Below are 16,819 nucleotides of genomic sequence, written 5' to 3' on the forward strand. Positions count from 1 at the left end.
CTTTGCGAACATAATTATATTGCAAATTAATGACAAGAAAATAACTTAAAAACCCATACGTTTAGAATGGTTAAGCAAACTGGCCCACCCGCACCATGGGATAGGAGTCAGCAATGAGATAAACTAACTGTGCCCTTGCATGCAGCCCCAGGGAATTATGTGGGGCAGAGACACAATGCCCAAGGCTACATGGTGTGTGATTCTCCTTTTATAACATTTTTAAATGACAAAGTTTTAGGAATGGAAGATGGATTAGTGTTTGCCAGAGGGTGGGGATGGGGAGGTGAGAGGGTGATGGGTGTGGGAACTGTTTGGTATCGTAACTGCTGTTGGATTCATGGGGATAACATTGTACAGAACTTAATGCACGCACAGAAACATACATACACCTGCCTCACCACACACACACACACACACACACACACACACACACACACACACGAGTCCAAGAAAAATGGGGCAATCTGAATAAGATCAGTGAATTGTGCCACTTCGGTGTAATACCGTACTATAATTTTATGTGATGTTTGCATTGGGGAAAACAGGGTGAAACGTGCATGGAATTCTCTCTATATTATTTCTTATACCTGCATGTGAATCTCCAATTATCTCAAGAAAACTTTCAATTAAAAAACCTTTATATTAAAAAACTTTAAAATTAGTTGGGGTTTAAAGAATAAATAATAATCTTAACTATACTACAGTTACTTCTAAATAATAAAAAAATCTATGCATCAAAACATGTTGGACACAGCTGATGCAAAACTAGAGAAAAGTTTACATCCTTAAATACTTTCATTTGAGAAGAAGAATGACTGAAAATAAAGGGCTTGGCAGGTAACTTAAGAAGTTAGGAAAAATAAGAAAAAGAAAAACCATAATGTAAATACCAAAAAATTAGAATGAAGGTAATAAAAAGAAAAGAGTAGAAATTAATAAAATTGAAACCAAACCACAACTAGTGAACACCCCCAAAACTAAAAGTTAGACTTTGGTGGGGAAATAAAAATTGACAACCTCCAAGAAATTTGTCTAGAAAAAACTTCCAAAAACTAAAAGTTCATTGCACTTGGAGGACAAATAAACCAATATTAGGGATGTAAAAGAGGACTGTAAGTATAAATCTATCATGGTCGTATTATCTCCAAAGATAAGACAATTTCTAGATTAAGATTTTGCAAGTTCCCCAAAACTCCATTAATAAAAGAGAGAATTTTTTTTTAACCTGAAAATCTTTTCAGAAGTTCTAAAAAGATGGGAGGGGGGAGGAATAAAAATTTTGAAGCTGAGAAACAAACCAATGAAAAATAGCTAATAGAGTGAGTCTGAGAAATCGGAATTCCAAGCAGCAAGCAGGAATGTGGAGAACAAAACTGATTTATCCTAGAGAATTCAAAAGGAATGAGGGAGGGAAGGAGGGAAGGAGGGAGGGAGGGACCCAGGACCTGGCAACAAGAGCCCCAACTGCTGTTGGAGAGTGAGTATGTTTCTAGCTTTTCTCCCCCACCTCACAGCCCCTCCTCTACCCCTGCTGGAGTCTGGAGATGTATTTTCTACATTTGGCAAAACTGAGATGTGGGTACCATATGCAAAAGACTGAGACATAACCTGGCAGGCAAACCTCACCTTTTAGGCGAGAAATGAGAAGTTTTCTGGGGAATCGGGCCAACCAAAAAGAAAACACCTAAAGACACCTTGTGTCTCCAAGGTGAGGAGTTCCCACAAAAGGACCCATCCAAATGTCCTCATAGCAAAATTTAAAGTGAGTTGACCCACATAAAGCTTGCAAACATACTCCACCGTGAGCCATTGGCTCAGGATTGTCAAGTATAGGGAAAGTTTCCAACGTGGGAGATAGAGGTCAGAGCTATAAACAGAGCAGTGCCACTTGGAGGGAACAAGGGCTTTTCAGAGAGCAGAAACTTTCCAAAAAGTCATTGAATACCCCAGAGAAATAAGAAAAATATTGCAATAATAAAAAAGAACAAGATGTTATCTATAACACAACAGGAAATTCAGAGAACAATAACAAAGTAGCGACTGGAAATTAAAAACATGGTGATCAAAATGAAAAACTCTATAGAAAGTCTGCAAGATAAAATTGAAACAATCTCACAGTGAGACAATCTTACAAAAAGTTAGCAGAGACAAAGGTGAAGTGATGAAAAATAGAGAAATAAAATTAGAAGACCAGTTCAGAAGGTCCAACACCCAAATAATAGATGTTGTAGAAGAGAGAACTAAAAAAAAATTAAATAAATAGAAGAGATTAAATCATCAAAAAAATCAAGAAAATTTCTCAGAAATAAAGGGCTGATGGGTTAAAAAAGCCCTGTAAACATCTAAAACAGGAATGAAAATAGATGCACACCAAGGCTCCTCATTATGAAACTGCACAACAGAATGGAGACTATGCTATAATCTTGTTTGCAGAAAAATTTGGCTAAAAGGATGGAGAATCAACAAGGCTTCGGGTTTCTCAATAGCAACAGAGGAATCCAGAAGACAGTGATGGGCTTCCTTCAAGTCAGAAGGAAAATGGTTTCCAACCAAAATTCTTTACCCTGCCAAACCCTTCGATATGTTTTAATATTCAACAATAAAGTAAAATATGTAGAATAAAATAAAAACCACTCTGGATAGGCAGGGTCCAAAAACATTGCTTCCCTTGAACTCCTTCTCAAGAAGCTCGGGAGGCTGTGCCCACCCAGCTGAGAGCAGGAGCCCACAGAGGGGGCTCAGGACACTGGAGATGTGATGCAGGGGGCAGGACCACCACCCTCAGGAGGCTGGTGGAAGCCCCTCTGTGGACAGCCGTCCACAGGACGCAGAGGTTACCCCGCCCAGATTGGAGTGCATCCCCACTGATGCATGTGGAGTTTAACCCGGGGCCTCACCCCCACGGCATCAGCTGTTTGACCCAAGCTCTGCGCACCTGGGGTGCTGGCCAGGGCTCTTCTCTGTGGCTTACCTTGGCTGTGTGCTGCTCTCCATGCTGCGGCGATCCTGGGCCGGCTGAGGGTGTGCATCCCACCGCACAGATGGGGCTGCTGTAAGCCAGGAACTGGAGGAGGACGTGCAGACAGAGTAGCCTAGCTCCCGGTCCGCACGACAGTCCCTGAAGGGGCCCCAGCCAGGGCGAGCCCTTGGGTCCCCGCCTCACACGTGACCTGCTCAGGGCATTCTGCAGGAGGCTCCTGTAAACTCTCCAAGATGCTGAAACGAGGCTTCCCCACACACTCTCTTGAGCTTGCTTTCCGTGGGTGCCTTCCCTAGGTGGTGGCCACAGTACTCTGACCTCATAAAGCTCGTTTTGTGTCTATTACTCCCACTGTAAACCCAATGATAGAATGTAAGGATTCATTCTTAGACTATCAACTCTTAAAAATGTGCGAATATGATTTTCACAAAGTCAAATAGATGATTACTCTGGGAAGAGGGTGGTAGAGGGTGAAGTTGTGAGGGCTTCAGCAGGGCTGGTGAGGCTCTGACTCTTCACAGAGATACTGGAAGGATGTGTGTTTCGTCTGTTACTGTTGTTGGAACTGTTCACATGCATCTTTGAATGCACGATGCATTTCATAGTAAAGACATCAAAGATGAGAGAACTCTATAAACAAATTTGTCCTGATAAATGTTCAAATTTTAGTAAACTGGAAAAGTGCCTGGAAAAGCATAACTTCCAAAAAATGACCCCAAAAGAAATAGCAAGGCTAAATAGACCTACTGGATCAGTATTATAAAGGCCACCCATGTTATATTTTCAATTTTAAAAGAGGTACGGATAGTTTTATGGGTGACTTCTACCAAATAGTCAATGAACAGATCATTCCAATTTCATAAAAATTTTCCACACAATAAAAAATGAAAAGACTCATTTTATGAGATGAGTATAATCTTGATCCCAAGCCAGTCAAGGACACTATAAGAAAAGAAAAGTGTAGGTCAATATAATTCATGAGCATAGATCTAAAAATCCATCACAATATTAACAATTCAAAGGCAGTAATCCATTAAAAATTATTCATGATCAAATTGGGTTTTCTTAGAAGTAAAAGGATGCATTAATACCGCATGTATAATTCACCACTTAAAAAACATACAATTATTCGAATAGAGGCAAGAAAGTGCATTTAAAAAAATTTAACTCCATTCTTGATAAAAGCTCTTAAAAAACTATGAATAGGAGAGTACTTCCTTAAATTGATATAGGTTATCTAGGAAAAATGACCACAAACATCATGCTTCGGTATAAAGCTTCCGGACACACTGTCTTTAAAATCTGGGACAAGTTAAGGACACTTTGATTTGGCAGAGTAAGACAAGATAAATAATAAAAGATATAAAGATTAAAAAGGAAAAATTTGACACTATTGCCAGACAATTTTGTAGTATCAACAGACATATTATTCAAAATAATAAGTGTAAAAACATAGGAATAAAGCCTTAATACATAAAAATCTGTCAAGCAGAAAATAATGCAATGATAATAAAAGACAATCAGAAGAACTAAATAAATGAAGAGATCTGTTATGTTCATTTACATAAAGTCTCAATACCTGAAAAATGTCCGTTTTCCCACTTTATTCCATAAATTCAGTACACATCTCATCAAAATTCTAATAAGGTTTTTGGTAGAGCTAGACAAACTGAAATTAAAACGTATATGTTTAGATATGTGGTATTTATAAACAGTTGATATTTACAGACACAAATGCAACATTTACCAGATACACATCTATTCGAATTAATATAGTACATTCACCATGATAGATCATACAATGGGCCATAAAACAAGGCTCAATAAATTTAAAAGGGTTGAAATCATACAGAATACTTTCTTTGGCCACAGTGCAACTAATTTAGACATCAGTAACACTAAAATATCTAGAAAATCCCCAAATATTTAGAAGTTAAATAACACATTTCTGAACAATCCATGGATCGAAAAGAAATAACCAAGCAAGTTAGATAAATACTTTGAACAGGACAATAATGAAAATACAACAGACCCACGTGTGTGCGATGCAGCAGAACCAATGCTTGGAGGGAGATTTACAGCTTTAAATGTTTATGTTAGAAAAGAAGAAAATCTAAAATGAGACATGCAGACTTTTGTGTTAATAAGGCAGAGAACAGGAGGAGAGTAAACCCAGAGCAGGAGGAAGAAAATGAGAAAGACAAGAGCACAGATCAGTGGAGCAGAAAACAGACCGGGTAGGCAAGGAGGGACCAGAGGCTGCTTTGGGGCTGGTGGGCATCTTCTTTATCTTGACTGTAGGTATTAGGAGCTGAATTGTGCCCCCTCAAAATTCCTATGTTGAAGCCCCAACCTCCAATGTGATGGTACTTTGGGAGGTATTTAGGGTTGGATGAGGTCATGAGGGTGGGGCCCTTGTCCTCTGGGATTGGCGCCCTTAGGAAGAGACACCAGAGTGCTCTTTCCCTGTCTCCCTCTCTCTCTCTACCTGTCTCTCCCTCTTTCCCTCCCTCGCTCCCTCCTTCCGTCTCCCCACCCCGTGAGTTCACAGTGAGGGGTAGGCGACCACCTGTAACCCCAGAGGAGAGCCCTCCCCAGGAACCCAATCAACCAGCACCTTGATCTTGGACTTTCCAGCCTCCAGGACTGTGAGAAATAAATCCCCCTTATTAAAGCCACTCTGTCCGTGGTATGTTGTTACAGCAGCCAGAGCAGACTAAGACAGTGGTGATGGTTTCAAGGGTGTGTGTACATGTCAGAATTCTGATGTGTTTGACAATAGTGTGCTTTAAATATGTGCGGTTAATTACACCTCAATTGTAATTCTGTAAAGCCGCTTTTTTAAAATCAAGCTCTTGGTTTCATTGCTTTTATTACTTATTCACTTCTTACTTCACTGATATCTGCTCTTCTCTGTGTTATTTCCTTCCTCCTATTTACATTGAGTTTACTCTGCTCCTTTTTCTAGTTTCTTAAGGAGGAAGCTTATGTCAATCACTTCAGACCATTTTCGCTTCCTAATATAAGCTTCTAAAGCACTGCACTAGCTACATGGAAGAGATTTTCACTATAGTGTGTTTTAATTCTCATTCAAGTCAAAATATTTAAGTTAATTTAATTAAATCTGTAAAATTTAATTTTTTTTTTTCTTCTTGTCTCATGGATTGTTTAGAAGGTATTTGCAAATATTCAGGAATTTTCCAGATATCGTTTTCTGGTTGATTTCCAATTTAATTCAGTTGTGGTCAGAGAACATATATTATATGATTTTCATTCCTTGAAATTTTTGAGATTTGCTTTTTGTCCAGCACTTGGTCTGTCTTGGTTCATCTTCCATGTGTCTTGAAAAGAGTTTGTGCAAAATTAGTTCTATAGTATGGCTAAAATTAATAAAGACTGATCAGAGAGGTATGGCCACTTTTGAATAGAGTTTAGCAATTTTAGAAAATATAAGCACGCAGCCCTACCGTGGGTTCCAGCACTACTAGAGGTCCACTCTTGGTTGGTGGAATATTCTAGAAATGTAATTAGGTATTGGCTGATCTTGTCTGGGTCCTCCATGGACTTACTGATTTTGTCTCTGTTTTATCAGTTACTGATGGTGGAGTAATGGAATCTTCATTTCTAACGGTTATGGTCTCTGATTTTCCTTTCAGTGCTGTCCATTTTGTTTCATGTACTTTGCATTTGTTTTCAGGCATATATACATCTATTATTCTTTTATTTTCCTGCTATATTGCTATATTTTCTTGCTATATTGACACTTTATTATTATTAAATTTTCCTTTTTGTGGTACTATTCCTTGTCAGAAAGTCCATCTCGACTATTATTACCAACACATCCCCTCCCAGTTTCTCAGGCCTATTGTCTGCATGGTATATGTTGTCCATTCTTTTACTGTGTGTGTCGTTGTGTTAAGGTTTGTCTGGGTAAAGCACATATTTTGTTCTTGCTATTTTATCCGATCTGCCAACTCTTGACTTTTGGTTGGAGTTTCTTCTATTTGTATTTAATATAACTGTTGAGGTGTTTGGATTTTGGGACCACCTCACTCTTTCTTTTCCATGCTCTTATCTCATGTTTGTTTCTGTAGCCTCTCTTTCCTGCCTACTCTGGGGTCATCACATATTTTTAGCATACCACTTCAATTCCACTTTCAGCCTTCTAGGTAAAACTGCATTATTTTCTAGAGGTTTCACTATGGATTATATTATGTTATCACACTCAATTTAAGGTTAATATTAAGCGATTTCTGAAAAAAAAATAGGAACCTTGCCATATTTTCTGTTTGTACCACAATCTTTGGGCTATATGCCTTTATACAGAGATAAATAAAACCTCTGTACATTTTAAACCCAATAATATGTATTCTAAAGAAATTATGAGATTGTGTACACACTCATATTTGTTTTTATTTATAGAATACTTTAGCATTTCTTGCACTGCAGTACTACTACTGGCAGGAAATTTTCTCAGCTTTGTTTTACTGGAAATGTCTTTATTTCACATTCTATTTTGAGGAATAGTTTTTCTGTAAATAGAATCTTTAGTTGGCAGACATTTTTTCCCTTGGACACTTCAGATTGTCTCTGCAGTGTCTGGCGTCTCTGTTTTTTTTTTTTTTTTTTAATTGAAGTATAGTCGATTTACAATGTTGTGTTAATTTCAAGTATACAGCAAATTGAGTCAATTGTATATATATATACATATATATATATGGGGGAGAGTTTTTCAGATTATTTTCCCTTATAGGTTATTATAACATATTGAGTATAGTTCCCTGTGCTATACAGTAGGTCTTTGTAGGTTATCTATTTTATATATAGTAGTGTGTATATGTTAACCCCAAACTCCTAATTTATTCTTCCCCCCTTTTCCCTTTGGAAACCATAAGTTTGTTTTCTATGTCTGTGGGTCTATTTCTGTTTTGTAAATAAGTTCATTTGTATCACTTTTTATATTCCACCTATAAGTGATATCATATGATATTTGTCTGTGTCTGACTTACTTCACTTAGTATGATCATCTCTAGGTGCATCCATGATGCTGCAAATGGCATTATTTCATTCTTTTTCATGGCTGAGTAGTATTCCATTGTATATATATACCACAACTTCTTTATCCATTCCTCTGTCGATGGCCTCACTGGTTTCTGTTGGGACATCAGCCATTAGTCCCATCACTGTACCCTCCATGAAATGCGTCATTTTCTCTTACTGTTTTCAAGGATGTCTCTTTGTCTTTGTCTTTCAGAGGTTTGAATACCATATGCCTTGCTGTGGTTTCTTGTGTTTATTCCACTTTGGGTTGTTGATCTGATGGATCTGTATGTTAATGTTTTCACCAGATTTGGGAAGTCTTGGCCATCGTTCCTACAAATGCTGTTTCTACTCCACATTTTCTCTTCTCTCATTCCAGGGACCTAATTTCCACCGATACTGGGCAGGTTCATATTGTCCCAAAAGGTCTCTGAAGCTTTTACAACTTTCTTCCATCATTTCTGTCCATTTTTCAGGTTGGGTCATTTTACCGGTCTCTCTTCAGACTCACCAGCTTTCTCTTCTGCTGGCTGCAGTCTTCTGTTGAGCCCATCTGGTCAATTTTTCAATTTATTTCCTGATACTGTACTTTCCTCCTGTAGAACTGCTATTCTGTTGTCTTAATTTCTTTGTTGAAATTCTCTATCTATTTACTCATTAATACCACATTGTCTTTTAATTATTTGGACATCTTTATAAGAGTTACTTGGAAGTCTTGCTAAATCCAGCAGCAGGGCTGGCTCCGAGTTGGTTTCTACATCTGAATTTTTTCCTGAGTACACATCACACATTCCTGCTCCTTTGCATGCCTGATAAATCTTTGTGGAAAGCTTGTTGTAAATAGTATGTTGTGGGCACTCTGAAATGTCTGCTGTTTTTCTGAGGGTTGTTGGTTTTTGTTACAGTTGGCAATTATTTTGCTTGCCCTCAGAAACTGTGAAATCTGTCTTCCCCGAAGTGTGGAGCAGCTGACGTTTCTGCTTAGGGCTTTGTTTTGTGTTGTTTTGGTTTCCAGCTGTGCTTATTTTTCTCCTGACTCCATGTGTGCATCCTACACCTATGTGGTCTAGCGCTCACCTGAGGATTTGGGCAGAGTTCATACTCAGGTTTGGGGACTTGCCCACTTTCTGGGTCTCTGGTGTCTGTCTTCCTTGGCCACCCTGTGTTCCTCCTTCTGACGCCTCAAGCCGGAGACGCTCCTCTCTCGGTGGCCTGGACCGTGCAGGTTGGGGAATGTCCTCGGTCAAAGTCATGGCCTTCCTAAACACGTCATCACAAATAATGTCTCCAGTTTCTGCCCCACGGTCCTGTGTTGCTTAGTGGTCAGCCAGGGGCTCGGGCAAACCTGATGCTCAGCTTTGGATCTGGACCCATTGGTGCTCTTTGCTCACAAAGGTCCTCCTTACATTCCCTGCTGCCCTGCTGCCCCGAGCTATGTCACCTGCTGCCTCACGTGCCAAAGCTGTGTTTTCTATCACCAAACCTGGGGTTTGGGGAGCAGCCCCAGGAAGGAAGCCACAAAAATGCAGTTCTTACCTTATCAGCAGCATTCTTTCAAAAGTAAATTCTTCGTCATTTCTTCCTGCCTTTATTCAGTGCTTTCAAAGGGTTGTGCTGGGGAATTGAATTCAGGTTGTGTAGTTGTTTTCTTGGGAAGAGTTGCCGAACCTCACCATCCTACCATTACCAGCATTCCACCTCCCGTAGACCTTGTTCCTTCCTGAACCTCCAAGCTTCCACCTGGGGTACTTTCTTTCCTGTCTCATCCTTTAGTATTTCCTGGAGTAAGAGTCTTTTAGCAGTGCATTCTCTCAGTTTTAATTTTTCTTCAAGTATTTTTATTTGCCATCGTTTTCAAAGTGTACCTCTGCCAGACATAGAATTTTAGGTTGTAACGGTTGATTTTTCTCCCCCAGAACTTTCAAAGTAACCCACTGCTGTCTGGTTTACACCGTCTTGTTTATCCATGGCCCTCGTGTGTCCAGCACATGTTCTGTCTGATGTTTCCTCTGCTGATCTCGGCTGGGCTCACGATGGTTGTCAGCTGGGCTTGGATGGCCTCATGTGTTATTTCGTCCTCCTGTGGCATCACCTAGACTGGGTCACATGGTAATAGGATGTAACAGCATCAAGAGTGGGAAAATTCTAAATAGCCAGTGCCTTTTAAACATTTGCCTGCATCACATTTGCTGTTGTTCGACTGGCCAAAGGGTGTCACATGACCAAGATCAGCATCACTGTGGGGACATGGGGGTGTGAGCCAAGGTGGCTGTCATGGCAACGATCCACCATGGTGGCCCTATGATTCCCATCCCCAAAGTCTTCTTCCTTTAGGGCTCCAGCTCATGGTCTGGGGTCACTCTCTGTCCTCTGGTGTGCCTGGTTGATTGTTCGTCTGCATGTGTCCAGGGCAGGGCATGCTGTACGGCTCCACTCTTGATGCTAACGGCTGTGATGCACATGCCATGGAACCTTCCAGAACCCACAAGCTGGCTGGGAAACTTAAGTACAGAGGAGTCAATCCACGTTGCTCACAGGGCTACCTCTCCTTCACCCAGGGCCTGGCCAGGGACTGTTGTACCCTCCCTTAGAGCCTCAGCTGACTGTCACCTCCCCTTTCAAATAGGACCTTCAGAAACATCCCAGCAGGCAACGCTCACATCCACACTGAGATCCCCCAAGGCCCTGCGTGCAGACACTCAGTTTATTCCACAAACATTTGAACATTCACTTAACAGGTGTGGTGAGAGCTGACGGTCACCAGGCTCTGGAGACGCAAGAAAAGATGCAGCCCCTTCCCGTGGGTCTTTATGTCCAGGAGACTGGGGAGACGCCCGTGACCCTTGGGCTGGGCAGAGAGCTGGGGGGAGGACCCTTGGGGAGTCCACGTTTCAAGGTGGGAAGAATCTGATTCCCTGAAAAGCCAAAAATGGAATCTGACCAGGAGAGCGAAGGCAGAGTTTAAAGAGGGCGTCAATCTGAGACACGTGAGGGGAAGCGGGTAAGGAAGCTGACACACGTGGGGCTGTAGGCAGCTTCCCTCCACGGGGGCTCCGTGTCCTGAGTCTCAGCTGAGGCTGCGTTCTGGCCTTGATGCTGTCTCCACGCCTCTTCTGCTTCTTGTTCAGATGCTCCGGTGTGGCTTTGAACCCACAGGATGCAGGTTGACCCACACAGTCTCTGTGCTCTGCATGCCTGCACCAGGGAGTGGGTCCTCGGCCTTGGGTGCTCGGGGGTCCGTGGCCACCCTGATGCTCACAGGCCCACCACCCAGCTGGTGATCTGCTTGGGCCCGTCTCTTGGTGGCTGGGAGGATGGTCTTCTCTTAGAATTCCTCGTGCAGGCAGGTTGCCGTTCACTTTATGAAGAAGGAAAGGGTTGAACAGAGCCCAGGAGCTGATGCTTTGAATGGGCCTCTTGTTTCTGCCAGGTTGTGCTGGGCGTCTACAGCACAGCGCGTGGTGGTGATCCTGGGGGTGTGGCCATGGAAGGCCTGCCACGTGTCCTGCCTGTGCTCTGCGTGGGTGGGGAAGCGACCAGGGTCCGTGCCCCGAAGAGGTCACATCAAGTCACGCCTGGCATGTCACCATAGGACAGGACATCACTCAGGGCCCGGTCTGGAGGCTGTGCCATGAGCCTCAAAGAAGCAGAGTGCAGGTCTAGACCGGATTCTCAAAAAGCTTGAGTGGGAAGGAAAGCAAAGCAGAGACCCAAACTTCGAATTTCAACCAATCCTAAAAGAAGGATATTCTGGGTTTCAAGGCTTTGTCTCAATCAGATGAGGACAACTTACGTCGTGATGGGCCCCGACCCCCGCATCCAGCAGTGGGCTCCCCTCCCCTCCCCGCGCTGACCCTGATGGAGACGACATTTACCCATCTGCTTGGTGGGGGGCTGCCTTCCCCGGGCCTCCCCCTACCCTGCAGCAGAGTCTGGACCCAGCAGGGCCGACATTTCATCTGCTCTGTTCCCCGCCGTCCCCCAGCGCCAGGGCTCATCCACGCTGGGTGGGCTGCGGTGAAAGCACAGGTGAGCGGGTGAGTGAGGGATTCCTGTCATCGGGGAGGGGAGTGCAGCGGATGCCGGTGAGAAGGGGCAGGCCCACCAGAGGCGGCACCCAGGGGAGCGTCTGGGAGCAGGGATGGCCCCTTGGGGAGCGATGGCCACTGCGTCTGGTTCCCCTGTGCCTGTTCCCTACAGCATCTTTCCCCTTCTCACATCTTCTTTTCCTTTTTGGAAAAACCGCAGTTTCTCTGGAAGTCCACCTCTGACACTGCCGTCCACACTCCGGGGCTGATTCTGTCGCCGGACGTTTCTGGGATCTGGGCTCCTGGGTCCGTGGGACTCATGTTTGGGGGACATCTCAGGAGGGCCCTGAGTGGCCGAGTGGAAGGTGTGCCCCTGCAGAGGGACGCTGGGCTTGTCTCTGCCACCCACTGTGCCAGGCCAGGAGCACTTCTATGTCACTGAGCCCCCAGGGAACCCCTCCTCCCCCAAGACAGGCCAAGCTCAGGGTCTGGGCCCAGGACCCCTCCTCCTGTGGACACCAGATGGGGCCTGACACAGACACCGGGACACTGCCACACATCATGGACACTGCCACAGACACACACACACACAGACATTCACACATGCACAGACACACGCAGACACACACACAGACATTCACACATGCACAGACACACGCAGACACAGATGCACAGACATGTACAGACACACACACACCCAGACATTCACACATGCACAGACACACACACACAGATGCACAGACACACACACACACACACACATTCACACATGCACAGACACATGCACACACAGATGCACAGACACACACACACACACACATTCACACATGCACAGACACACACACACACACAGACGCACAGACACACACACACACATTCACACATGCACAGACACACACACACAGACATTCACACATGCACAGACACACGCAGACACACACACAGACATTCACACATGCACAGACACATGCACACACAGATGCACAGACATGTACACACACACACACATTCACACATGCACAGACACACGCAGACACAGATGCACAGACATGTACAGACACACACACACATTCACACATGCACACACACACACACAGATGCACAGACACACACACACACACACATTCACACATGCACAGACACACACACACACAGACATTCACACATGCACAGACACACGCACACACAGATGCACAGACATGTACAGACACACACACACACACACATTCACACATGCACAGACACACGCAGGCACCTCGGAGGATCAAACAACCACGGGAAAGCTAATTTTGAAAACAAAAATTTCCCTGACAGTCTGGCAGGGCAGGATCCTGCTAACATACACCCCAATTTAGTGTCTGAACACAATTTTCACCCACTGCTCTGGAACATTTGCATTTTTATTGCTTCCCCGTCAGGTATTTCCCTGGAGCCTCCTGGAAGGGCCTCCAGAACAGCACTGACCAGCAAAGCGAGGAGAGGCCCCAGTGCCGGGCTCCGGGAGCTTCGCTCAGGACCTCACACCATCCCCACACGGCGGAGCCTCAGGGCATCTGAGCCTGGCTGACCAACACCCCCCCCCACCATGAACCCTCCCACACCCATTACGCAGGCTATTTCCCCAAAGGGATGGGCCACCTCCGGCCTCAACTCACCCCCCCAGATGACTGAGGGGCTCTCACAGTCATAATTCAGGGGAATTTTACGAGCCCCAAGCAGAAAACTAAGTTTAATTATTTGAACGTCAGAAGCTCATTCTCTCCGGGCGACTTAGGACGGTCAGCCTCCAGCCTTGGGGGTGAGATCGGGCTCCGATTTAGGCATTAAACGGATAACGTGACCAAATCGATTTCATTAATGGATCTGTCATGATCGCAGCTCATGATGGGAGCTCGGCACCAGAAAGTGACAGCAGCCCTTGGGAAACGGGGCGGGGGGAGAGTCCATCGAGCTGGCAGCCACGCACGTTCACGATCCTGCTGCTGGGACCAGCCCCCCCCGCGGCGTCCGCCCTCTGCCCCTGCGTCCCCTGGGGTTGCTCTTGTCCTCCTGCGCGCAGCGGCCCAGAGACCGTGGAGGCATCTGGAGGACCCAGGGCACCTGCTCAGGGCGGGTGAGTCGCTGGGCCCCTGAGCGTCAGAGGACTTTCCCTGTAGGGGCTCCAGCGACCTCCCCACGCGTACTGCATATTGAAGCAACTCCTGCACGATGTGGGTTCTGAAGACTTGTGTCCCGTGTTCACGCCCCTGACCCCTAAGCCCTGAGGCTGCTCTGCCCTCCTCCCTCCAACCATGGGGCTGAAGGGAGGCCACAAAGGGCTGACGGGGCTCCCGCTACCGTCCGTGTCAGCGGGAGCCCTGGGCCCTGGGCTTTCGGCCCCGACGCGGCCCCTCCCGCCTCGGCCCCGTTAGACTGTCTCCCAGGGGGCCATGTGCCTGAGCGTGTTGGCTGATGTGGCTTTTCTGGGGCGAGACTGAGCAGGCACGTGGGGCCAGACCTCTGCACGTGGACATGGAAAGCCCATCCACCTCTCTCGGGAGGGAGTCCAGGCCGCCTGTCTGCCCGGCTTGGTGAGGCCTTATCCCTCGGGAAAGGTCCTGGGAAGCCCCAGCAATGGGGCCCCAGAACTGCAGGGGCAGCAGGGCCCATCCTTGGAATACGGGGGCCTGGGCCTGGACACGCCCGCTGGGCCACAGCCCGCCACTCAGGGCAGTGCACCTGCGCTCCCCGGACAGGGAGGGGAGGGCTTTGCTCCAGGGTTTACGGCCAACCTCTGACTGAGGGCTGACCCTGCCAAAGCCTGGGCAGCATCAGACCAAGCTCCCAAAGGAGCTTCCGAGAATGACTCTCATCTCCCCTCTCCAAGGAGCGTCAGAACCCCAGCGGTGACCATGGGCTCAGCATGAGTCTCGGTGTCTCCCTGGCAACGGGAGCTTTTCCTTCCTTGGTCTTCCCAGAAGTGAGGCTGGGCTCCAATGGGAGGGTCGAGTTGTGAGGTTTGTGTGGAAGGCACCATTTCTACGTTTAGAGAGAGCTTGTGACCGAAACGCTCCCCTTGACCAAATTTTATCAGGCCCCCGGAGTCTTGCGTTCTGCCAGACCTGGCCTTGGGATCCCGTGTGCATTCTTGATGGGCCCCATCTTAGCTAGAGTCCTACTGAGTCAGCCTAGAGGGACCCCCACCTTCGCCGATGTGCCTACAGCAAGAACCCCCTGCCCCCGGCATCTCCGGTCCTGGTCTCCCGTCCACTCTGCTCCTTGGCTGTAAATCCCCAGCCATCTGCTGCGTTGGGAGGGGAGCCTGACCTCGCCTGTTGCCCTAGTCCTCCAGGAAATCTTCCTGACTGTTTTCCTACGCATCAGAGTAATTTTCCTTAACGCTCACCCTCTGCAGAGCCGGTGAACTGTAAGGTGGGGGCACCTCCTCGGACGGCACCTATGCCGCTTCCCACGCTCACGTCCCACCTTTACGACGGGACTGGATAGTGCAGCTGGCCTAGACGGGCACCTTTCAGGCTCCTATTGCCCCAGGGACGAAGGGCGACGTCACATGCAGGTCCATTGTGTGCTGCCCCAGCTGCAAGGGCCCCCTGCCCGCCAGCCCCACCAAGGAAAGAGATGGATTTCATCCCAGCAGCCCTGGTGGAAGGAATAAATGAGGTGACACCTGTAAAAGCGGAAAATTAATATTATTTTAAAGTAATTCCATGACCCTGGGCACAGAAGGAAGAAATAACAGATATTTCAGATGCAGTGTGGCCCCTAAAGATGCCAGCGACTAAATGGAGAAAATATATACGACCAGGAAACTAGACAGCCAGCCGGAAAGGCGGCACACGCGTCCTTCGGGGCAATGAGACTGGGGAGGCCACCCCCAGGTTTAGCAGGGACGCCCAATGCCCCAGGCTGGGACCCCAGGCTGAGTGGAGAGGCGGCGGCTCGAGTGCTGGGTCATCAGGCCCCGCCTTTGGGGCTTGGGGGGCGGCTGAGAGACAGAAAGACACACAGACCGCTGGAAACAGACCAGGGGCTCTGAGCACTCACCCACCGGGAGAACACGGTGCAGCGCTAACTCACCACCGTCACCGCGGCACCTGCAAAGGCCTGCACGCTGTCCCCTGTCTGGGAGCAGCCGAGCCCCGTCTCCACGTGGCAGTGGCCCCCGGGGGCAGGGTGGAGGGCGTGAGCAACCCCCGTGGAGTGGGTGCCTGTGAACCTTCATCTCAGTGTGCGTGGGGATGGTCAGCAGGTTCGGGTGGGGAGAGGAGAGTGCCGGGTGGGCACATGCGGGGACGCGTCTGTTGGGGGTGGCTGCTGTCCCCAGCTGTCCTGAGGGCCTGCACCTGCGCTGAGCAGCCCAGACGCCCGTCCCAGCCCTACTCCTCATCGCCCCCGCCCTGGGCCTCTGAGCCCACTTCCTCCCCCCCCCCCGGCCCCCGTCTGCCTTCTGTAGCCCTTCCCCCGGGGCTCACCCGCCCCACCCTCTGCAGGAGCAGACAGGGGCCCCTCCTGCACCCCACTATGGCCTTTCCCTGGGCTGGGCCGACCCAGGCCACTAAGGGAGCAGGGCCAGCGTGCCGGGAACCTTTCTCAGCCCTGAAGTAGGTGCTCTCCACACACCCAGGACACTGTCGCTGGTTCTGTGGGGGGCACGGTGCCCACCATCAGTCAGATCGGCACGATGGGCAGAACTGGCAGAGGCTACCACGTCTTCTCGCTGAGCCCAGCGCCCTGGGAATCTTCGGGAGCCTCCCGGCCCTCACATTCCACC

General features: G+C 47.2%; 1 protein-coding gene across 1 annotated transcript in view; it reads right to left on the reverse strand.

Annotated features, from left to right (window-relative positions):
* Positions 1 to 1,443: 1,443 nt before the first annotated feature.
* TAFA5 (TAFA chemokine like family member 5) overlaps positions 1,444 to 16,819 on the reverse strand; it is a 213,200-nt gene continuing 197,824 nt past the window's right edge. The window contains exon 4 of the mRNA XM_082421620.1: positions 1,444 to 10,117. Coding sequence (XP_082277746.1) covers positions 10,109 to 10,117 — 9 coding nt within the window. The 3' untranslated portion in view covers positions 1,444 to 10,108. The remainder of the gene's footprint in view (positions 10,118 to 16,819) is intronic.

The sequence above is a fragment of the Balaenoptera physalus genome (genome assembly GCF_965194825.1).
Source record: "Balaenoptera physalus genome assembly, chromosome: 13".
In the NCBI taxonomy this organism is placed as follows: domain Eukaryota; kingdom Metazoa; phylum Chordata; class Mammalia; order Artiodactyla; family Balaenopteridae; genus Balaenoptera; species Balaenoptera physalus.